Source organism: Polypterus senegalus, chromosome 1 (assembly GCF_016835505.1).
Source record: "Polypterus senegalus isolate Bchr_013 chromosome 1, ASM1683550v1, whole genome shotgun sequence".
NCBI classification, from domain to species: Eukaryota; Metazoa; Chordata; class Cladistia; order Polypteriformes; family Polypteridae; genus Polypterus; species Polypterus senegalus.
In genome coordinates this window covers 145,754,281-145,779,728 of record NC_053154.1, presented here as the reverse complement: position 1 = coordinate 145,779,728, position 25,448 = coordinate 145,754,281, and the positions used below count along the sequence as shown (strand labels likewise).

The 25,448-nt window shown below is 39.3% G+C and overlaps 1 protein-coding gene across 6 annotated transcripts in view; it reads left to right on the top strand.

Moving 5' to 3' along the window:
- The window catches only part of LOC120533188 (SPHK1 interactor, AKAP domain containing), a 483,572-nt gene that overhangs the window by 444,026 nt on the left and 14,098 nt on the right, over nucleotides 1-25,448 (top strand). For 5 of the 6 annotated variants that reach the window (XM_039759957.1, XM_039759940.1, XM_039759930.1 and 2 more), the window contains one exon: nucleotides 16,664-16,834. The exons of the other annotated variant lie outside the window; for it this stretch is intronic. In XM_039759957.1, the coding sequence (XP_039615891.1) occupies nucleotides 16,664-16,834 (171 nt within the window). The remainder of the gene's footprint in view (nucleotides 1-16,663; nucleotides 16,835-25,448) is intronic. 6 annotated transcript variants of the gene reach the window in all.

Here is a 25,448-nt window from a genome sequence, read left to right as displayed (position 1 = left end):
TAAACCTGGGGTTTGTTTCCTGCCTTGCGCCCTGTGTTGGCTGGGATTGGCTCCAGCAGACCCCCGTGATCTTGTAGTTAGGATGTAGCAGGTTGGATAATGGATGGATGGACCTAAACAGATAGGAAGATATAATATAAGATTTAATATGTATTGTTAAAATGTAATGTACCTATTTACCCAATTTAAGCAAAAAGCAATTATAATAATTGTTCTACTTATTAAATTTTGTTTAAGAAATTACTGCAAGTTTAATAAAATTTTGAAAAGTTAAGGGTGCACATTATAAATTATTTCTTTTTTTTCCATCCATCCATCCATCCTCTTCCGCTTATCGGGGGTCGGGTCTTGGGGGTAGCAGCTTAAGCAGAGAGGCCCAGACTTCCCCCTCCCCGGCCACTTCTTCCAGCTCTTCTGGGAGAATCCCAAGGCGTTCCCAGGTCAGCTGGGAGACATAGTCCCTCCAGCGTGTCCTGGGTCTTCCCTGGGGCCTCCTCCCGGTTGGACGTGCCTGGAATACCTCACCAGGGAGGCGTCCAGGAGGCATCCTGATCAGATGCCCGAGCCCCCTCATCTGACTCCTGTCGATGTGGAGGAGCAGCGGCTCTACTCTGAGCCCCTCCCGGATGACTTAGCTTCTTACCCCATCTTTAACGGAAACCCCAGACACCCTGCGGAGCAAACTCATTTCAGCCGCTTGTATTCGTAAACTCGTTCTTTCGGTCACTACCCATAGCTCATGACCATAGGTGAGGGTAGGAACGTAGATCGACTGGTAAATTGAGAGCTTTGCCTTACGGCTCAGCTCCTTTTTCACTATGACAGACCGATGCAGAGCCCGCATCACTGCAGATGCCGCACCGATCCGCCTGTCAATCTCACGGTCCATTCTTCCCTCACTCGTGAACAAGACCCCGAGATACTTGAACTCCTCCACTTGGGGCAGGATCTCACCCCCAACCCTGAGAGGGCACTCCACCCTTTTCTGGCTGAGGACCATGGTCTCGGATTTGGAGGTGCTGATTCTCATCCCAGCCACTTCACACTCAGCTGCGAACCGCTCCAGAGAGAGCTGAAGATCACGGCCCCATGAAGCAAACAGGACAACATCTTCTGCAAAAAGCAGTGACCCAATCCTGAGTCCACTGAGTTCTTTTTTTACCTGAAAATTTTGGGCTAAATTAGCCATGTGCAATATACACAAGTGTGCATTATACAGTATGTGAGATTTTACAGTATATGTTAGCTTAAAATGTACCCTTTACTAGCTACCAAATACCAAGTAATCATTGTTTGCTTAAACTGAAAATATCACAGGGCACATTACCTCCATGAATTCTGTCCAATCCATCTGTAGCAATTCTACTGAGAGTAGAGTACCTGCCATTCCACTGAGTTTAGTGTTATTTGCTAATGTGTCACACTAGACAACTCTTCCAGAGATTTTAAGTCATAGCCTTTATTTATTTAATCTTAGCAGTCGGAGGCAGCTGTGGCATACTCCAGTGAAGACAATCACCTAATGTGACATACTGTACCTAATAACTGAGACCAACTAGTCTAGAGTACAATACTTTATAAACACTGGTTAACCTATGCGATTTGAGGCATTCTAATAAAGGCTACTCAATAAAGATTGCAAAAGGAGAAAGTAGAGTAATATAGAATGGTAAATGTGACATTGTCTGTAATTTTATATAGTGCAGTGACAAGATCAGTGACTTTGGTTGACAAATCTGACATATACCATTTCAAAAACATGTGAATTGTGACATAGACTTTAACCAGACTTGCTACTTATAATCTTATCAAGATCATTTATGCATACTTATAAGAGCAGCACCGCAAGTGCTGATCATAAATGGATACTCTTTGCTTTCTGTGTTTAAGCCCATTTTTCCTTCCATCTGCATAGTGCACCATCAATTCCCACATCTTTTAGTGTGGTTACTAAAATAAGAATTAATAATATCATACATACACTCTTAGCATTTTAAAAATGATCACCCTTGTCTGACTGTCCACTAATATATCGTCCTCAATTTTATGTTCAATAATTGCATCCCTGGGTGTTCCCACTATTCATGTTATCATTACAGTAATCCCTCCTTGATTGCGGGGGTTGCGTTCCAGAACCCCCCGCGATAGATGAAAATCCGCAAAGTAGAAACCATATGTTTGTATGGTTATTTTTATATATTTTAAGCCCTTACAAACTCTCCCACACTGTTTATAAATATTCTCTGCATTGTTATACAGTAAACCCTCGTTCATAGCGGTTGATCTGCTCCAGACAGATAAAAGAATTTCCAAGAAGTAGGATTCTTTATTTATAAATCTAATATTTTCACAGAGCATTGAAAACCTGTTTACGACCTTCTAAATACGTTTTTTAACATTATTAGAGCCCCCTAGACATGAAATAGCACCCTTTAGTCAAAAGTTTAAACTGTGCTCCATGACAAGACAGATGACAGTTCTTTCTCACAATTAAAAGAATGCAAACATATCTTCCTCTTCAAAGAATGCGTGTCAGGAGCAGAGAATGTCAGAGAGAGAGCGTGAGAGAAAAACAATCAAAAAATCAATACGTGCTTTTGGGCTTTTAAGTATGCCGAAGCACCGCGATAAAGTGGCATTTTTGAGGAGCGTCCATATCCTCTAGGCAAACAGCCTCTGTGCAAACAGCCCCTCTGCTCACACCCCCTCCGTCAGGCGCAGAGAATGTCACAGAGAGTGAGAGAGAGAGAAAAAGCATACAATCAAGCACCGTGCAGGAATCATATCGTATATCATTGAGGAGTTTTATTTAATACGTAATACATGCTCTGATTGGGTAGCTTCTAAGCCATCCACCATTAGTGTCCCTTGTATGAAATCAACTGGGAAAACAAACTGAGGAAGCATGTACCATAAATTAAAAGACCCATTGTCAGCAGAAATCCGCGAACCAGCAAAAAATCTGTGATATATATTTAGATATGCTTACATTTAAAATCCGCAATAGAGTGAAGCAGCGAAAGTCGAAGCGCGATATAGCGAGGGATTACTGTACTATCCTGTAGAACTGATGTATTGTATGTTGTTTAGACCTACTTTGTACATGTGACAGTAAATTTAAATTCAAATTTGAATTCTTGTGTACAAATAAGAGACTCTAAAGAAATACAATCAAAGAATAAAAGAGTTAAGAATCAGAATGTGAATATGTTTTTTTTTTTTGTGCAGTGCATTCAAATTCTGGCCTGAATGGAATCTGCACATTCTCTCTTTGTATATTTGGGTTTTCCACTTGATCCTTTAGTTTTCTTCCTCCCAAAGGCACATACATTCATTTAAATGGTAACTCTAAATAGGTCCAGTGTGTGTTAATTAATAATTCATTTTAATTTTAATAATTAATAATTAATTAATTAAATAATCAATAAATAATTAATTGTTTCTGATTACTTTGTGTGATCCTCTGATGCCTTGTTAGGGTTTGGTTCCTGCTCTATACTCAAGGCTGCACAATGATCTGGACCCCAATGATGTATAAGCGAATTTAAAAATGGATTTACATGCAGTGCGTGTGTATAGGCATTTGTGGATGGCATATTGGCACAGTGCAGGATCTTCCTCTGCTCAAATGGCTTTTTCTCTAGATACTCTGGTTTTACTCCTATATTCTAAACACACGGGAGTGAGTTGAATTGGTGACTTAAAACTGGCTTTCTGTATTTGCCCTTTAGTGAAATGGCGCCCCGTAACCATTTCTTTCCTTTGTCTTGTCAAGTGTTTCTGAGTTGGAAAAACTAAGCAGGAAAATCAAAAGCTGGATATTTACTATATATATCTGTCATTTTCCCCCAGCATCCTGCAGGTTAAATGATGGACAGCTGAGTAAATTAGAGCTACCAGAATGATCAGAAAATGAATGAATGCACCATAGTCTCCAATTGACGAGTCTGTTAAAAGGGAGCTCTTTTGGAACTGGATCCTGTAATTATTTGAAATCAAAATTATTTAGCTGGATTGAGCTGTGAAAAAAAAATCAGATTGAAAATAATAGCTATTTGCACTGGAGTAGGTGCTTTGGTATACATTATATAAAAAGGTTTCTTTTTTTATTCCCCTGCATATTTAAAAAGTTCAAAGAAATAAATGTCTTCCATAATTTTAATAGAGATGACACAAAAAATCTGCAAACATGTTGCTCAAAGACAATTTTCACCTGTTGAGTATTTTTTTTTATAAATAAGCATTTTTTCAGTAATGAAAAATAAAATATTCATATTTAGTCCATATCAAGAGCATTTTTATGAAGGATATCATGGCTTAGTAAGACAGATTTCATATTCAACTGGTAATCAGCAGAGCAGAGATTGAGGACGGAACCCATATATTAAACTGCAAGGCAGATGCTTCCTCAGCTGTTGCTGGGGCCATTTCATCAATGCTCTGACATTTTCAGTGGTGAGATAAGGATTAGTTGAGTTGGGTCACCACTATATTATTGCACGTGGCAGTCAGTGGACAATATATTAGAATAATGTAGCTGTAAGTGACTGACTTGACAGGAATGTAGATTAGCACCTGCTCTTCAACAGTGTTTTACGGGTGTGGCTAACAATACTTCAAGTTAGATTTCTAACATTTCCTTTCATAAATGCAGTTTGATACTTTTTATAACGTAGTTCAAGCCCAGTGATATTATTCAATGAGTAGTGATAATAAAAAATGTAGAAGCAAATGATTTGCTAAACCATTTAAAACCTATCAAAAGATAATTTGATTAAATTAATTTTGGATGTGTGCTTGCAGTTTGTAAAAAGGCATTATATCCAAAGGCACTTAACTTTAAACTACATTAAATAACAAATTGATGGAGTTTGCTCGACCATCACTTAAGACTAACCCTTTACTCAGCTTCATTTCTTGACTGCAGTCATGTGTAAAAGTAAGTAAATCCCATGACATGTTTTTCTTTTTTAACATAAGTAGACATATCAAGATTTCATCTTTATTTAAACAGCTTTATGTCATCTTTATTTAAACAGTATATAAAGATTAAGGTGTTATAATATAACAAAGCATCATGACACATTTACATTTCATAGTCCTTTATACTATTTAAATAAAAATAAATGTAGATTGTATGAGTGGAAAAAAGAAGTACACCCTACATTTATCACTACTGCATCTGTATTAAATAATGTAAGGTTTCTCCCCCAACAGGACAACATGCCAAAGAGCGTCTGTGAAAGACAGTTTATCTGTTGCCGGGGCAACCGCATGCTCCCAGCGCTGCAGCAGCTCACCATGAAAGCAAATCGACCATGGTCACGCTATATTAGGGAATCCATTGCCAGGCTCCCGATTACCAGGAGCCCGGGATTCCCGGACATTTTTCATTCTCGCAGTCCCGGGAATGAAACTGCTGTAATTCCCAGGAAACCGGGAACAGCCAAGCTCACATATATAGCATGTAAAAGTGTAAAAATCGATCAAGAAATAACAGAGTTATAGTTAAAAATAATTAAGTGGCACTTTTTTGGCCCATGGTGTAGTGTTTTGCAGATTAATTTAGTCAACCAGCAGCAATCGTCAGTCTCCCGGCTCCGACTAAGACTGAGTATAGTGGACTGGGAGGAGTCTGCACTCGGCAGCTCACGAATGCTGGGACACGGCAGACTTCATTGACGTCTGTCAGACAACAGCTTTGAACAGCAACTTGAAATTGCAATGCGTCAGTCTATTGCATCCGCATTATCTGTACCAAGAACTTAGTATCATAGAATGATGACAAGAAACTGGATGCATCAGTAAAAGCTGAAATGGCGGTGTTTCAGAGCAACAGCAAGCGCGGGCATTGTTTAGAATAAGTGTATCAATATCTGATCAGGTAGATTGTGTTGCATTCAAAAAAAAATTTTTTTAAACATTAGTCTATCATATATCCTCCCTATGGCATTTGCCACTTGATTGACATACAGGGCGGCCAGTCTGAGGTCTCTTTCCTTTTAACATACTGGTCATCCCGCACGCACCCATACAATCAGATTGTGATTCAGACTAAGAATGCCATGAATGTAATTACAGTGATCTACATGCTGTCAAATAAACGAACCACACGATGTGGCTACGCCTCTGACGCTGACGTACAGTGAGTGTGTACGCCTGATGAGCCCAGAATTAGGGCGAAAAATGTGTTGCGTAATCTTTGCATTATTTGACAGTAAAACTTTGCAACATTCTATGATCTGCTTCTCGCAACTGAAGAGGGCACCGTGGCAGATGTTTGCCTACACAAGCATTACCTGGTAGGTAACCACCCATACAATCAGATTGTGATTCAGACTACGAATGCCATGAATGTAATTACCCCGATCTACATGCTGTCAAATAAACGAACCACATGCCATGGCGCAACGTAAAGGGTGAAACACGTGTCGTGTACTCTTTGCATTATTTGACAGTAAAACTATGCAATATATATATATATATATATATATATACTAATAAAAGGCAAAGCCCTCACTCACTCACTCACTCACTGACTCACTCACTAATTCTCCAACCTCCCGTGTGGGTGGAAGGCTGAAATTTGGCAGGTTCATTCCTTACAGCTTCCTTACAAAAGTTGGGCAGGTTTTATATCGAAATTCTACGCGTAATGGTCATAACTGGAAGCTGTTTTTCTCCATTTACTGTAATGGAGATGAGCTTGAACGCCATGGGGGCGGAGTTTCGTGTGACATCATCACGCCTCCCACGTAATCACGCAGTACATAGAAAACCAGGAAGACCTCAAAAAAGCGCTTTAGAAAACATGCATTATATAATTGAGAAGGCAGCGAAACAATAAGAAGCGAGCGAGTGACATATACAACCATATTCATGAGTTCTGCTACTTCGGAAACAAAGCACGATGTAAACCTACACTTTAAATTAAGTTCATAGACAGGCTGCCGCTGGCGTTTGTAATTTAGTGCCTGCCCATATAAGGCGTCCGTCAGCGGCAATCCAATAGCAAACTGCCACGGGTAAATATTCACGGGTGAAGGACTGTGCTTATGGAGAGGAAGATGAGATGGTCAGGGTGGTGTTTGACACAAACTCAGCGAAACTGCGAGAGAAAGTTTTAAGTGCCAGGACTAAGGTAACATTAAATACAGCCATGGACATAGCACGAGATGGCACCAGCACAGCTGGGAACCCTCGATGCATGTACACGGAGCGGCTCACGTGAACTGACGCAGTGCACAGATAAAAAGCAACAGTTCCAAAGAGTGCTGAACAAAAACCGAAGTACACAATTGAAAAGGCAGCAAAAAATATGAAGCGTTTGATAAGCATATTCATAAATCCAGCTACTGCGGAAACAAAGCACACGGTGGAAAAAGTCAATGTCCCGCTAAAGGAAGACAGTGTTAAAAAAAAAACCCGTGCATGCAGTGTGTCAGGTCTCAGATAAACAAGAAGACGAGCTGTTTATTGATGCAGTAAGAAACGAATCGATGAAAGAAACCTGTCATCTTTACAACGATTGACAAACACGGAATGTAACTTGAACACAACACATCCTACAAATACGAACCTGATTGAAAGAAATAATGATAATCAAATCCTTGATGACAGCAACACTCAGTAACACTCACAAACAAATACTGTATATTGACAGTCATGTTACGTTATTTTTAAAATGTTCCCTTTTCTTTTTCTAGCTTTTTAAACACACTACTTCTCCGCTGCGATACGCGGGTATATATATATATGTATATATATATTCCGATCTACATACTCGAATAATGGATACTTTATTCGCCATCAATGATTGTTTTGGTAAAGCCATACTCAGTGTATTCATTAGATGAACGGTAAAAAGTAAGAGCGAGGAGGATGACTCATTGAGGCATGCAGGCTGTAGTCCGTCAACTCTATCTGAATTGCGATCACATTTGAAAAATATATCTTTTCAAGTTCTATTTACTCCATATGTGTCAAAGTCAAGGCCCGAGGCCACATCCGCCCGGCGTAATTATATCCGCCCGAGATCATTTTATATACTGTATTATTGTTATTAATGGCCCGGGGATATGAAGCACTGGTAACACAATAAACTACAGATCCCATAATGCAGTGCTTCAGCTGCCTTGCCGTCTCTTCAGTCGTTTCCTTACTTTGCGAAGGAAGCAGCTTTCTCAGAGCTTCTGCACTGTTTTATAAACGAATGATATATAAGAAAGTCCTTTTTCCTTGCTTCGCCAACGAAGCAGCCTTTTTATTTAATCCACGGGTTCTCCGCTGTTTCATTGTTCATTTATTTAGATTTTTATAGTTATTGTGTAGGTTTTATTTAATCCACGGGTTCTCTTCTGTGTTCACTGCGGTGTCTTCTTTCGTTTACGAGCTTGCCAAGGAAGCAGCTTTCTCATAGCTTCTGCACTGTTATAAAAACGAACGACATATAAGAAAGTGCTTTTTCCTTGCTTCACCAACGAAGCAACCTTTTTATTTAATCCGCGGGTTCTCTTCTGTGTGTCACTGCGGTGTCTTCTTTCATTTACGACCTTCGCCAAGGAAGCAGAAACTAACAACCACCGAAACTTTGTAACGGCACAAGACTTCAGGTCACATCTCTATAAAACAACCTAATTGAAGCAACTATATTTACTGGCAGTGCCTCAGTGACACCGTTTTTATTTCTCGCATCCCCGTTATACCATCTAATCTCCCATTTTAATTCAAACGCGTTCAATTTCCAGTAAGGCTCTGCTTCGCAATGACAATTAATAAGTCTCAGGGACAAACACTACAAAAGGTTGGCATTTATTTGAGTCGGGATTGCTTTTCACATGGCCAACTGTATGTTGCATGCTCAAGAGTGAGCTCAGCACACAGCTTAGTCATATTACAACCAGAGGGCCGAACTGACAACGTGGTATACAAAGAGATCCTTAACAATTAATTTTTGACATTTTCGTTCAGTCTAAAAATGTTTACTTTTTTATTAATAAAAATATTCAGACAGTATTTCACCGATCGAAGCGCGTGTATTTTGCTAGTATATATATATATATATATATACATATATATATATATAGCATTTTTAATGTAGGTAGATCATCTCGACTTGGTCATTTTAAAAGTAGCTCGCAAGTAGAAAAAGTGTGGGCACCCCTCAACTAGATACATGTACTTATATGACAACATGAACTGCTTGTAGATAAGGTTATTCTTTTATTGGTGTCAACATATTGATGTAGTTATATTAAAAATAAATGTTGGTCGTTCTAAAACTGTTCACATGTGAGGCCCGTGCACTGTGTCATCCCCGCGATTCCCGGGAATGACATGTGGGATTCCCAAATTCCTGGGAATGGATAAAACCATCCGGGAATTGATTCCCTACGCTATATGTGCCTGTTGTCAATGGGTAATACAAGGAACATTATAAATGCAGAGAACAGTATTACTTGGCCACTAACCTGGCCACGACCCTGCCTGATTGCTATGTCTATGTATAGGAGAGTGGCAGATCACGCTACAATAAATAACCGTGCTGTTCCTGTTCCAAGCTGAATAAAAGCTGGTTTTGCTAAAGTACTGAACCTCATGTTTTGGGGTGCAAGACAGGGACTCACACGTCACAATAAGAATTTGGTGCAGCATCATCAGGTGCATATTATTAGAACATCATTAGCATGGATCTCAAAGGATGCTGCCTTATTCACATCAGACATTTAGTATGGTTTGCTCTTGGTTGTTGAACTGTATGTTATCTCCATGCCTAGATCAAAAGAGGTCCCTGAGACCTTTAGAAAGAAGGTTATATTACTCATGACTCTGGGAAAGTATTTAAAAAGATCTCCAAATAATAAAGTAATTATTATAATTTAAGTAATGCAGTACTGCCTACAAGACCCTAAGAAGGAATTAAAGATGTCAAACAACTGCCAACTTCTCCAGGCCAGACTGACCCAGCACGTTCAGCCTGGGAGCAACATGCAGGATGCTGAGAGAAGTCTCTAAGAACCCCAGAATTTCATCACATGATCTATAGTTAGCTCATGCCCTTGAAAACATTGAAGAGAATGAGTCTATCATTAGAACAGAGCTGCACAAATTAGATCTACATTGGAGGTGTGCCAGGCGGTTTTGCTGTCCAGAAAAAAACACCAGGGGCCTCATGTATACCACCGTGCGTGGAATTCACACTATAACATGGCGTACGGACAAAAGCAGAAATGTGTTTACACACAAAAAAATCCAGATGCATAAATCTGTGCGAATGCCAACTTACACGTTCTTCCGCTACATAAATCCTGGTCAGTGTGAAAAGTAACATACATGCACATGCCTGATGTCCCGCCCCAACTCTTAACTCTTTGAATATGCAAATCAATATAAATAGCCCTTAAGCTCAGCCTTCTGTGAAAAGGCAATGGCAAAAGCAAGAGGGAAAATAGAAAAATATTTCAGTTAATACCAAATGGAGAAAAAGAAAAACGTACTATTTGTTGGCTTAAACAGTGGTATTAACAACAAAAGAAAGTTGATCGAGTGACATAGCGTGTCTGAGAAAATCGAAAGCTCACATTCACAAAGTCACACAGTGCCCGAAATAAAAAAGTTGTCAGATATCAAAGTCACTTTGAAAAGGCGAGTCATAGCCCACTGTCTGAGTGTCATATGAAAGCTTATTAGGGTGCAGAGAAAAAAAAGACACACAGTGAGGAAAAAGCATGAACTGTCAACTTTAATCTCTAAATTTCCACTTTAAACATGTAGTTTATTTTGTCATTAAAGCAGAACATCATAAACTTCGTCTTAAAATCGTTTAATATACTAGTTTTTCAATCCCATTGTAACTAAAGTAGCACGTTAAATGCTTTGTTTTGTATTTCATCTTCTTTGTGCTCTATGTATGTGAATCATTACGTGCTTCCGGTCTTTCTCTTCCTCCGACAGGACACAGAATCCATTACATTCGTGATAATATAGCTCTCTGAATAATTAAAATACTGAGATGTATATGTGATATAATTTTCATGATGACAGAAGTTAAAGCATGTTATTAAACATGGGAACACAGTGGCGCAGTGATTGTTCATGTCTCACGCAAGATGCTTGCTGTGCCGTGTGCTACCTTCGATGAAATAATTTATTGTAGCAGTACTGTCTGTTTCAAACTTACTAACCCCCAATTCCTGTCCTTCCTTTTCTTTCTCCAAATCGTCACACAATCATCTCTGTAATAGACATTAAGCCATCTGTGAGCATAGACCGCAGATTCTTCAAAACTTTTAAGGAACATCGAAATATGTTCGTAGTATGTGTTTAATTATTCTATCCATCTGTCCTTCCAGTGTCGTGTCAGCACCACCAAGAATACAGCGCGAGGCAGGAACAATCTGTGAACAGAGCACCAGCAGCTCGCTAGCACTGCGGCACCGTGTAGTTAAAGTTTTATCTGTATAATATAATAAACATATTTTGATGCATTTCATCTTAAAAATGATATCGTCATCATATGTAAATAGACACTTTATAAAGTGGCTCAAGTTGTGCAATATTATAACTATCGCACGTTTACAGTGAGGTGATTGTACTTATAAGTACAAACAGTTCTACAAGGAGCAGTTCATGGAGTGATTGATTGCATTTAGAGCTCTTGGCATGAAACTCTTTCTGAACCGTGAGGTCTGTACAGGAAAGGTTTTGAAGCGTTTGCTGTATGAGAGCAGTTCAATAGATAGCATGGCTGAGGCAGCGTGTGCTTGACGCTGTATACCGATAATTCTCTTTCCGATCAGCTGCTTGGAAAGAAGAAGGTGCAGTGAGAGTAACAACGCTAAAGCAGCTGTGGTATTTAGAATAGTTTGACCATTCTGTGGACCATTATATTGTTACAGGTTAATTACAATCTGATGCATTAAATTATGTGGACTAAGCCCCGGACACAGACAGGCAGACATGTTGTAAAACACCACCACACGTTTATTTACAGTTCTATTTACAAAGTCAATAAGTGCCACACAACCCACTTTCCCACAAAGTCAGGCCTCTCACACTCTTGCCTCCCTCTTCAGTCCGGCTTCACTCTCTTCTCCAAGCTTACTCACCTCTCCTCACCTGACTCCAGCCTTGAATGAAGGCAGGCGGCCCCTTTTATAGTAACCCAGATGTGGTCAAGGTGCTTCCTGGCAATCTTCCACCAGCACTCCCCAGTGTGGCGGAAGTGCCGGCTGTGCACCCAGAAGCACTCTGGGTGTCCCCGATTCTCTTCCCCCCAGCACTTTCGGGCGTGGCAGAAGTACTGAAGTCCACGGCTCTGTAGGCATTGGGGTGCCCCCTGGCGGTGACCACGGGCCCCTACAGGGTTGAGCTTCCAAACTCCCAAACCGTGGTCCCCAAAGCAACCAAGGCTGCCGCCCCCTTCATGGTCTGAAGGAGGACGCCCTCCTCTGGTCCTCTTGGGCGTCCTGGCTGGGTTCCAACCCCAGGCACTCGCCACAACTAATAAACAATATGCGGTTAATTTCAGTGTATTTATAAAGCCGCGTCACAGATGTGGATCTGAAAAAGAAAGATAAATCACACAGGAACAGTAGCATTGCTTTGACACTGGGTACCACCAGTCTGCAAAACCGAGTGGAGAACTTGCTTACGACAGGGTATGAGGTACCATGGAAATGTGCGTAGCTTTACGCCAAGTTTAGGTTTTATACATTGCGATTTGAACGTGGAAACATTCTTACGCAACATTTCTGTGCCTACGCACCATTTATACATGAGGCTCCTGGTCTCTAACTACTTTGAACACTTTCCACCACTAAGGGATATTGGTCACAGTATAACTTTGAGTCCGAGGCTGAGGGGAGTATAAAGAACGCCACGTCATAGTACAACTTGGACAGTCAAAAAAAAAATAAAAGAATATAAATATCATCAACATAATAGTATAGAAAGGATAAAGTGTTGATAACCAACTAAAAATAAAAGATAAATACATCAAACTGTTTTATATACCATTTGGTTAATGGTTCATCATATACAGTAACCATTCTCAATGTGCAATAGAGCCTTAATTGATTATATTTTATAGAAAACTACAACTACAAGCATTTTTCCAAAATCATTAAAAGATACTGCTTCTCCCACTCCTTTTTACATTTTACGCCTTGCTGCACCAATGCACCTGAGTTGGAGATGTTTATGTGATTTTTTCAGAAGGATGTTATGCAGATTGAATCTCAACAATATAAATGGTTCTATAATAGAACTACTGTATATTATGTACAATTGGTTGTATGTAAGGTTAGATAGATAGATAGATACTAGTTTAATTATTTATTTTTGGGGAGTATGAAAAACCCTGGCTGTTTAACAGATCTTGGGATCTAGGAGTACCTTGTTCCCAGGGTCCACACAGGGAGTCTATAACTATGTGGAGGACCTTTCTACCAGGTGTAAATGATCACTTCCTGCCAGAGAGATGCAGAAGAAAAATGAGGGAGACATTGTGGTGTGTGGAGAAGCTGTCTGTAATTCAGATTAACAGAGAATGTGGTGAAGTAAGGCCCAGGGAGCACAGGGATTGAGGAATTCATTTGGGTTTGTCCCTTACCAGGTATTATTTGTTTTATACAGCCCTTGTTTCTTTCATTTATATTGTGTGATTTTGTTTTTATCTTGAGCAGTGGTTCTCAACCTGTGGGGCGGGCCCCCCTAGGGGGTTGCGAAGTAACAAAAAGGAGGGCGCGAAGATGTGAAAAAAAGAAAACAAGAATTAAAAATATAAAAACAACTTCTGTTAAAACCAAAACAAATTACACTACATTCTGATACTAGAACAATAAATACAGAATTAGATAAATGTCGATAAAAATTAAGTAGGTATAATAAAATATGCATCTACATTTCAAAAAAATGTTAGGGGGGAGCGATTAAAACTGTTATGAAAACGCGGGTCGCAAATACTTAAAGGTTGAGAAACGCTGATCTTGAGGATTCTGGCTAGGGTCAAAAGCTTGTGCCATATATTGCTCATATATTGCTCAGACTATATAATGCACTGGTGAGACCGCATTTGGATTATTTTGTGCAGTTCTGGTCACCACACTACAAGAAAGACATGGCAGTACCTGAAGCTGTGCAGAGGACAGCAACCAGATGCACCCCAGGACTTAAAGGACTTGTACTCAAACAGACACAGAGATTTAAACCTATGTTGTCTCGAGCAGAATGTGTATGGAGCTAATCTTCAAAATCCTCAAAGCTAACAATAAAGTGGAGCCAGCAGAATGCTTTCAGCTTAACAGTGAGTCATGTCCACCAGTCCACCAAGACACCAGTAGAAATTAAGTTGGCATATCGGACTGAAGTCAGGAAGCACTACTTTACACAAAGTGTAAAGAACCTGGAACAATCTATCAAGACATGCAATTGAAGTTAAAGCCTTGGCAACCTTGGCTTTACAGTTAAGAAGCATCTGAATGAGATACTGGGACAGCTTAGCTATTAACTAAACAAACAGGCTTGATGGACTGAATGATCTTGTCTCATTTGTCAAATTTCTTATGTTTTTATTTGAAAAATACCATGCCATGCCATGCCATAGATAGATAGATAGATAATTGATCCAAATGGGAAGCTCCAGGTCCTCCAAAATATTTGCATTTGCACTGCTTCTTTCTGTTGCAATAGTATCAAGCTTCATTTTATATTACACCTTTCACAGAGAGACAATTAATGATGGACACAAAATACCAATGCAGAGTTCAGGAATATAAAAAAGTAAAAGATGCAGAGACACGTTTGTGACACTTTTGAGATGCCATGATATGCTGCCATGCCTAGTACTTAGTCCATACTTCCTGGCAAGGCCACATGCCAGACTGTTGTGCTTTCATGGGTAGCTGGTTTTCAAAGCGAGGAGAAGTCATACTGTTATCCATTTAATGCACAACTTGGACTGGTCAGGGTCATAGCTCTCCAGTTAAACCAAGGTTTTCTAAATTACCAAAAGGTTTAACCATTGAACTTACAACATTAGAAGATAAAAATCTCAAAGCAGCTACATTTTAAAAAGATAGACTGTAAGGTCATGTGAGGAAAAAATGCGTTTTTCCATGAGTTATAAATCATTACGTTTTGGGATAAGGGTTTATAAATTTACAAGCATGACTGAGATAGTGATCATGAATTTATATGATCCCATGTGATTGTACTTTTTACCACAAACATGTCCTTCCTTTCCTGTTCCAGTATTTTCATGGTCATAGACAGAGGCAGTTGAGTCATCACACATCTTGAAGTTGAATCTTTGAACTGAGGGACATAATCTGGGGCCCTGGTGGGAACCCACCTAGGAGACAGTAACAATGCCTGTTGCACCTCTCCTCTCAAACATGCAATATCCCTATGATAAATACTTTTGATCTTCCACTGCTCTATCCATTTTCTAAACTTAACTCACCAAACCAGATTTTAATCGAGAGCAAGAGGCATAAGAAAGGAAGCAGCTCTGTATAAGAAGCCATTCTGTCTCCGGTCTCATTCATACTCACTTGTTCCCTGCCGAATTAGGCTTTACAGTTAAGGTGCATGCATTTGGAATGTGCTGTGAAATTGACATATCCATAGAAAAGCCAGGAAAAAAATTGTACGTTGAACTGTGTCATTAAGATCTGTGAAGCAGTAGCATTAACCACTGTCTCCAGTAGTTTAGTTTTAAAAAGCTGTCAACTTATAAATTGAATTTTCTTTCTACATTTAGTGGCTAATCTGAATGCACAAATCTGTGAACTGAGCAGTTTCTCTAGTTTGCTAGGGTACAGCGGTTGGCATCGCATCAAGTCTGGCGTTTGAATCCCAGCCCAGTCACTGTCTGTGTGGATTTTTCCAAATTTCAATGTTTCTGTTCATTCTGAAGAAGAAAGGAGTATAGTAATTAAATAAAATAGGAAATTGAATGACTTAGTGAGGACAAGTATCAATAGGACATTATACTATCTACTATTATTTTAGGATTTGCCTAGAAATGGGAAAGGTGAAAAAAAAAGATAGCAATATATTTGTCTTGATCTGCTCAAGGTCTAGCCTGCAATCTAAGGTGTACAAAAGGGCTACTCGTGTATCACCCCTGGCCTATAAAAGTGCCTTGAAGCCCAAAGTTTGTCATTCCGATTAGCCACAGGTGACCTCATTTAAGCCCACCGTGATATGAAAAGTTTCTGAGTGGCTGTCTGCTGAATGAACACATTTTAATTTTGAAGACCAACAGCTGGCCATTAAAAACTGCTGCGTCTTGAATATGCAACTCGAAAGATCTGTAATTAGTTGGATAGCATGCCATTTCATAGGCTCTTTTGAGGCATGGAAAATACTTAAACCTGAGTGAAAAAACACAAAAGCTCCCTTTTTATTTCTTTTGTTTTGCATAAAGCACAAGCTGAGTTCAGTAAATTCTTTTACAATGATCCATCTTGAAATGTGCAATTAGTTCTTAATGGACCAAAGCAACTGACATTTACAGTGGAGGTGTAGATGCTGTGATAAGTCAAGTTGATGGCCGTAGCTGGTGTAAACTGGAAATTCATGACCTGACTCAGCTTACTAAAGTAGCTGCCTTCTCATCAGATCACTAATGGAGGTTATTGAAATATTCCTTTTCTAGCACCCTGTGCTACAAGGCTTTAACCAGCGTGGTCGCTGACAAGGAACATGCAGTGGAAGAGTCCCAGAACCATTTGAGCTGCAGCGATGAGAGCACGGGGAGCTGGTCCCAGATCACCGGTGAAGAGGAGCCTCCAGAGGACACCAGCAGCTATCTGCAGCTGAGTGAAGGGTCAGTAAGCAGTGACCTTTCTTACTTACAGTTCCAGTTTGTGCTATGTATGCCACTGCAAGGGTCTTATGAGGACTGGCTTTGTCTGCTGTTCTGGGTTTTACCACATATACACACACATATACTGTATATGTGATTTTGTTTGTTTGTTTTTTAGTTTTACATAAGTCTCTAGTCCATTGAACAGAATGACAGTGACTGCATGTCTGCCATAAGTGTAAATGATGAGCTTTAATAATAATATTAATAATTATTTATATTTATATGGCACTTTTCTCGCTACTCAAAGAGTTTACACAGTGAGTGGAGAGCCACTTTAAACACCACTAATGAGCAGCATCTACCTGGATGATGCGATGGCCGCCATTTTGCACCAGTATGCTCACCACACATTAGCTGTTTGGTGGTGAAGGGGTGAGAGATAGTTTATTAGAGACAGGGGATGATTGAATGACAGGCTGTGATGGGCAATTTAGCCAGGACATCAGGATATACCCCACTCTTTATGAAGGATGCCCAGAGATCTTTTATGACCATACAGAGTCAGGACCTCAATTTTATATCTCATCTGAAGGATGGCACCATTTTACAGCATAGTGTCCCCATTACTGCACTAGGATCCAGATTTAGACCTAAGGTTAAGCGCCCCATTCTGGCCTCCCCAACACCTCTCCATGAGAATTACAAGCAAATTGTCCTGCTTCTGTCTTATTTGATCCATCATTATCCTGAGCCAACTTAGATGAATTCAGCAACCAGTCCTGAATGGCACGCACATTTGCATTTAGAAATCAACCCTAAATGTACTTGTTTGGGATGTGTGGAGAAGGCAATCATGCCCTGACAAAATTTAATGTAGACACAGGAAGAACATGCACACTCTACGCAGACATTGACTGGGCTGGGATTCACATTGTATATTATAAAAATTCATTACTTATATTACCACAAGAAATATACAAGATGACTAGATCTATAGACACAGAATGTACAGTATACTTGTATGATATTCACTGTTCTGCACATCAAATAGACACATTCACTGACCCCTTTAGTGCATTTTGTGTTATCTGTAAGTAAAATCAAATAGGCAGTTTTTAGGTATTTTTTACTTGCCTATGAAACTTTTCTTAACAAAACTCTGCTAACATTCATGTCTCATAGTTGATGTATTGAAACACGTACAGAATATGGTGAAATTAAATCAATACATGAAACTGACTCAATGCAACACATTCACAATGGCTTATGCCCAGTGCTCTGCCATTAATCTAATTGAAGCTGAGGTCAAATGAACATTAAAGCTCCACTACAGGATTGCACCATTGTTGAACAACGCACCATATTGAGATTTCTTTGGGCAGACAGTGTAAAACCTGATGAAATTCATCAAAGGATGTTGATTCAGTTTGGAAGTGAAAACAGCATGACTCAATGAAAAGATCATGAATGAGGAAAAAGGTTTCATGCGGGAAGAACAAATGTAACTATCGAAGCTCGATCTGATCATCCATCAACATCACATACAGAAGCTCAGATCAACATGGCAAATGCCTTCATCAGTGAAGACAAACAGATTATGTTGTCTGTTATTGCTGCTGCACATTTGAATATCAGCTGTGAGTCTGCACATACCACAGTCCATGATAACTTGGGGTACCATAGAATTTGCGTAAGGTGGATACCCAAACAGCTTACTAATCTGCCAACATTTCTCAATGAATTTTAGCAGGTTTCATTTCTCAGCATGGCACATTGTTCAACAGTGCTGCAATCCCATGACTTCAATTAGACTAATGGCAGAGCACTGCACTCTGCATGTTTGAACCACCCATAAGCCATTGTAAAAGTGTTGTATTGAATCAGCTTCTTTCTGTTGTGGTTACCACATAAATTTCAAATCTCCTTTACTTTTTGATTTACCCTTGTATATTGCACCATGTGATAGACTAAGATAGTATGCTGATGATACTTTTGTAAATTTAAGAATGCATTCCTTGTCTTCAGTCTCTAGTTTTCTTGCTATTCAACTTTACTCCTGGTTCCCTAACAGCTCATTTTTGTTACCCGTTTTATATTCTGCACATTTGTAATATACAGAGTGACATTTTGCTGTTTGTTTAAAATTTGGATTTTAAGGTGTACATCTGAGGCTTATGGTATTTAGTGAGTCAAGTTTACACAAGCAAAATGTAACATTTGTTTGTTCTGTTGAACCTCCAAAAAATAAAACATAGAAATTACAGAATAAAAGCTAAAAAAGCTCCAAAACATGCAGAGCAATTCAACAACCTAACAAATCAGTTTTCACAAATCAGGATGTGAAAAACAGCTTGGAGACTACTGCTCCTACTATTTAGACCACCACTGACATGAACAGTCTATAAACTCCTTACTAAAGGTATTTTTTGTTATGAAGACATATGGCACTGTGGAGAAAGGAATTCCTAAAGCTGTTTGAGTGGATTTGACAGCACCTGACCTTCCAGATTTACTGGAGGTAAGTGCTACGGATAGCTGGTCATCAGTGGAGGTCAATCCTAGTTTCTTCCACATCACCCTCTGGCACCTGCTTGCCAGGTCAGCGATGTCAATGCCATTAATTCTGCCTGCCTGTTGGGTAACCTGCTAGTGTTTCTTGATATTTTGGTTGGTCTTCAAGACAGATTGATTGATGGATTTGATCATACTGTTAGTAATAAAATTAACTCACGCTTGACATAGTTTTCAGTCCACACCAAAAAAAAATCAGCTAAACAAAATAGAATTTTTTACTCAAAACTGCTTGTGCCTCACTTTTTTCCATAACTTATAAAGTATAGTAACTTACTATACTTTTAAGTAAAAAGTAAATATACATTTTCTGACAATTTTAAGGATCTAGATTCTCACATATACTTGTTATTGCATATGCTGCCTTCTAATAAATATGTGTACAAGGAAGACAGGGCCTTTGAGAGCCAAATGCTTGTGACATGTGTTAGTGTAACTTGGTCAGTGTTTGGAGCTAAACTGGTTAGTCATAATTATACATATTTACAGTGCCCACCAATAATGTTGGCAACCTTGGTAAATAAAGGGGACATGGGCTGTAAAAAGTTTTTATTGGTCATTCCCTTGATTATACAATCAAAATAGTAACACAGATCTAACCTTTGAATGAAGTAAAACTGAATGTAAAAAGAAATTTGTGTCATAAAACAAATATCAAATATATGTGTGCCACAATAATTGTGCAGCGCCCCCTTTGCCTTGGAGGACATATGACAAGGGATCTGAGACCATTGCTCCATATAAAATCTCTCTAGGTTCTTCAGATTTTAATGTTGACGCTTATTGACTCTACTCTTCAGCTCATCCCACAGGTTTTATGGTCACTGAACAATATTTCTGTTAATTTCGAGGTGTGCTTGTCCTGTTGGAACGCCAACCATAGCCCAACGTAAGCTTTTTGAAAGAGGTACAGGAGTTAGGCTTTGGATTTCTATCTGATGATACTTGATGCAGTCCATAATGCCCACTAACAAGCTGTCTAGGACCTCTGATAGAAATACAGCCCCACAACATCAACAATCCACCACCATACCTCACAGTCAGATGAGGTACTTTTCAGTATTTAGCTTACACCAAACCCACCTGAGGTATTATTTTGGCTACAGATCTCTGTGTTTCATCTGACCATAGAGTTCAGTCTCATTGACAGCCCCAGTATCAAGAGGTATTTTTCTGGTGACCCTCCCAATCAACTTGTGGTTATGTAGGTGGCGTCTGGTCATATTTTTGGAAGGTTTCTGAACCCGAAGCCCAACTAACATCTGTAATTCTACAGCTGGGATGTTTGGACAATCTTTGACCTCTTAACCCTTCCTCCTCACTTTGTGTTTGGTTACAGGCACATGTTCTCTACCAGGCCAATTGTTAACATGTCCAGTTGCTTTAAAACTTGTTCCGATAGTGGAAATGGACACTTTCAACTGTTCAGCTATTATCTTATAGTCATTTCCTGATTTCTGCAGCTTTACAACCTTTTGTCACACATCGTTACTGTGTCCCTTTCCCATTTGATGGAGACTAAGGGAATTTGGCCAGTGTGTCACCTCATATTTATAACCCAGTGAAACATGAAGTCATGGCTAATAGATTACTCACTCAGTTGAACTTAAAAACATAATATACAAATGGGAATATACTTCAGTTTGATTTTGCTCATCAGTATATGTGACTGCTGTCTCATAGGTGGAAAATGACACAGCTTTAATTTAACTGTACATAAAATTAAGGAGCATAGTATTTTTGGTGGCTGTTGTTAGATTTCAAACCACATCCTCACTGGTTCAGTCTTTCCTTCTAACACATTTGCTGAACCAAAACAGACTTGTGTGTCACTTTTATAAATGTATATAAACAGTTATACTGCGTCCCTTTAATTGTAAGCTGCTTTGGGACAGTGTTCCCTATAGAAGATACACAATAATTTGTTTATGCTCAACATGACAATAACCAACTATAAAACAAATGTCTCCAATGTAAGCACTGAGATCATCCTGCTGTTTATTTTAAAAAATACTTCTTCAGTGCATGGATTTTTTATAAATAATTACATTTACTTAAATTTCATGAGCCCAATATAAAGACAACAGTGGTAATACTGCTGCCTCACAACTAGGAAACCGGGCTATTATCTTATAATAGGTGCTCCCTGTGTAGAGTTTGAATGTTCTCCCCATGTCCACATCCAAAAAAATCCTCTGGCTACTCCAATTTCCTATCACAGTGCAAAGATATGCATGTTAGGTGGATTAGCATTGCTAAATTGGCCCCTGTGGCAGTGTTTGTGTTCACCCTTCAATGGTATTTTTCCTGCCTAGTGCCCAGTGACTGCTGGGATAGGTGCCAGCTGCCCCATGATCCTACGATGGTTAGATGGAATCTAATTTAAAGGGCATTAAATGTAGGACTTAGAATCAAACCAGGATTGTTCTGCATTGTTTAGCTACTTATTTTAAGTTATTTAAAGAACACTTCTTTAAAATATCAATGGCAAACACTGTATATTTTTTGTGTGTCATACTGCAGCTCTGAGCATAGCATTTTTGGTAGCACTTTAGGATGGGGCTATCATGCATTTGTTACTAAGTTAGTCTTGTCACTTACAGCTGCATTACAGCGAACTCTGGAAGTGCCTTTTCTAAAGCCATCTTGCATTTTTATAACATCTCCACCCAATGCTGTTGTCAGTATCAGCATACAACAAGAGTAAATGTATGTCTGATCTCTTCCCAGTGAGTAAAGAATGTGCAGCTCGGTGGTTTAAGTCCAACACTTTAACCAATTTTGTCATGTAAAGGCTAGACGAGTCTATTTAATAAACAGAAAGCCTTGTAAACCATGGCACCAGAAAGTGGGGATGTGTTACATGTTCTCCTCACACATTGTTTTATTTTCAAATTTTCTGAGAAGACCTGAAAATACAAATGTCATAATACAGAGTATCTGTGACAATAAAGTTTACTTGATTTGACTTAAGTTAGGTAATTAGTTTAACTGAAGAAAAGAAGCAGCATGAATGCACCCTTAATCAATGTTACCTTAATTCAGAACTTTTGTGGTGAACCACTTCCCGATTTGCTTTATGTGTGTGTATCAGCAAAGCTTACTGAAACACATGGGCAGTCATGAGACCTGCTAAAGTCAGCCAGTGTTGTACCTTTGTGTTTTCCAGACAAACTCCTTACCCCGATTGCTGCTCTTCCAGCTCTTTAGAGTGTCATCCGTTATATGTTCATTTACAAGTCAAAAATTATTCTTATAAAAAGCAATACCAGGAAATATGTGCGCAGCCTCGAGAAATCCTAAGAATGACCTTTGATATGCCCAGATTGGACGTGACTTTCAGTTCAATTTGCCCCCTGAGTTTCCACTTATCTACTGTTATCTTCTCTCTTCCTAATATAGAGCACATCCCTCTGCATTGCTGCCTGGGTGGCTTGACATTTATTAAGACTGACTCAGTGCGCTAAAGTGTAGCTTTGTGTCAGGTGATGCAAGACCGCTTACCTGACAGGCGTCAAGGGGGACAGACAGCAGGAATGCAGCGAGCAGATGCCTTAAGAGATCACAGAATATCTTTAGGACATGAGGGCATGACAGTGGAGTACCTCATCACTCAGTGAAGAATAGTAATGAATAAAATGAGTTCTGTCATGATTAAAGGAAGCCGCTGCTGCCTAACAGTTAATACTTTGGCCTTCTGTAATTCTTTAGATGGCACACTTTATTTTAAAGCTATTCTAGAAATTGGCAGTATAGTGGTAATGCCACACGGATCCAGGGTCCTGGGTTCCAATCCCAGTTCTGGTAGGTATCCTTGTGAATTTTCATCTTCTCCCTCTGTTTCTGTGGGGTTTCTTTCCAGTATTCCTGTTTTCAAACCCCACCCAACACCTCCTGAAAAGAGGTGCAGGGCAATTGATCTGGTGACTCCAAAGTGACCCTCGTATGAGTGTAAGGGATTGAGCTGTGTAATGGACTGGAACCCAGTCTCAGGGCTGTTCCCATGTTTACGTCATATGCTGCCAGGATTACCACCAGCCACCATTGACCCTGAATCAGATTTAGCATGTCATACCAGTATCTGGAATTAAGATTTTTTCAGTGTAACTTTTACAAATACTGTAAGTAAAATAGTCAGATCCAGTATACAGCTTGACACATTAAAGTAACAGTTTGCTAGTGTGGGGCTTTTACATTCTGTTCAGTTATTCGCAAGTTGAAAACACTACAATGAGTGGGCAAACAGTTTGAGGAAAGTACAAAGTGGGACTTTCACATCAGCAGCTCGGGGAAGAAACCACACAACAGGGAGCCTTTAACACAGATACACACACAGTAATATGTCTTATGAGCTTCAGTGACAATGGAAGATGTTTAAATAGAGCTCTGTGCCTTGAAAACAAATCAGGCTTCAGAGCTATGGCTTTTCAAACCTGCTCCTTCTGTGTTAATATTTCTAATTATAATACTGCATATGAATTCTATAACAGCAGAGAATCACAGATGCTAGGTTATGTTCCATGTGGTGTTACTAATACAATGTGCTCCTACTATACATCTAAACTTCCATTCATGTCACTACTTTAGTAATAATTCTTGATATTTCAGTTAAAGTGTCAACATTGTTTAACACTGTTTCTGCCAGCAATGACACCAACTGATCATTCTGTACTTCTGTACTCACCCCTTTCACTCATTCTTCAGTTTTCTATTGTAGGGTCAATTCTACTGTTCTTATTACTGCTATTACTGTTAATGCATCATTCTTCCATACTGCTGCTATTGGAATAAATAATACTGTATTGAATAGTTTCTAACCCCTGTCTGAATTTCCATTGTCAAACCTACCTTATCCAATTCAGAGCTGAATAGAACATATGTCTATCCAGGCAGAATTTGACCCAAGGTATGACCAACTGTGAATGGGTTGCCAGTCCATGGCAGGTCACATTAATGCACACCCACACTCACTCTAACATATGTCTGTTTTAAAGTCTTCAGTTAGTCTGCTAAATCTGGACACTTGTTCTACATGCTTTTCTCTATTGATTTTGGTAATGTGACACTTGCTTTTCTGTTTTTTTGCATCACTCAGTCTGATTCTGGCACTTCTGCTTTGTTTTCAAGTTCAATAATTTTTTAAAACTGTTTCGTCTTTCATTTTGGTTTGATTTTTTGGTTTACAGTTCCCATCTTTGAGGTAAATGTGTTAATTGTTAGAGACATGTCCTGTAAAGCCATGGCACGACACAATGGTTGAAAAGGTTCTCCAGGGAATTACGTACTCATCCAAATCCTGGATTCCAAACTCTTACTAAACGACTTCTTTGCTGTTGTTTTTTCACCACAATTTTTGTCTCTTGTTTTTCATTGACACTTATTCTTTATTTGTTCCCTCAGTACTGACCCTTTTTTGACTTTCGTACTTTCTGCTGGCTCACTCTCAAACCCGGTCTGCTTGCAGACATTACACTAACATATGCATCTTTTGGATGTTTGAGAAAAATCAGAATGCTCAGAGAGATATCCATGTAGGCACAGGGAAGACATGCACACTTTACACAAATAGTGCCCACCTCTAGAAATCTATGAGTCAGAGTTTGCCTACTTAAAGTGGGCACTGCTTCACAGTAGTTGGAAATCTTCTTATCCGTTTATTCAGGTGAGGGTCCCTGGCCTATTCCAGCAGCATTGGGCTCAACTTCGGATGGGTGCCAGAGAAAGTGCTCACACTCACACTCACACAGGACCAATTTGGAATTGAAATTTAATCTAACACACACATTTGTGGGTTGTGAGGAAAACTACAGTGCCAAAAGGAAAATCCACTTAGGTATGGAAGGAATGTACAAACTTTACAAAGATGGTAATAGGGCGAGGATTTAAATCCAGGACCCAAACCTATCAAGTTGTGCCCATTATTTGTAAATACACTGCAGTAAAAAGTAATTAACATAAATGCATTAATCCATCATTCCCAATGATCCTTTCTTTAAAAAAGGATCTTTTCAAAGAAAAATCTAAAAGTAATGAATGATTTCTAGGTCAGTGCATTTGTATT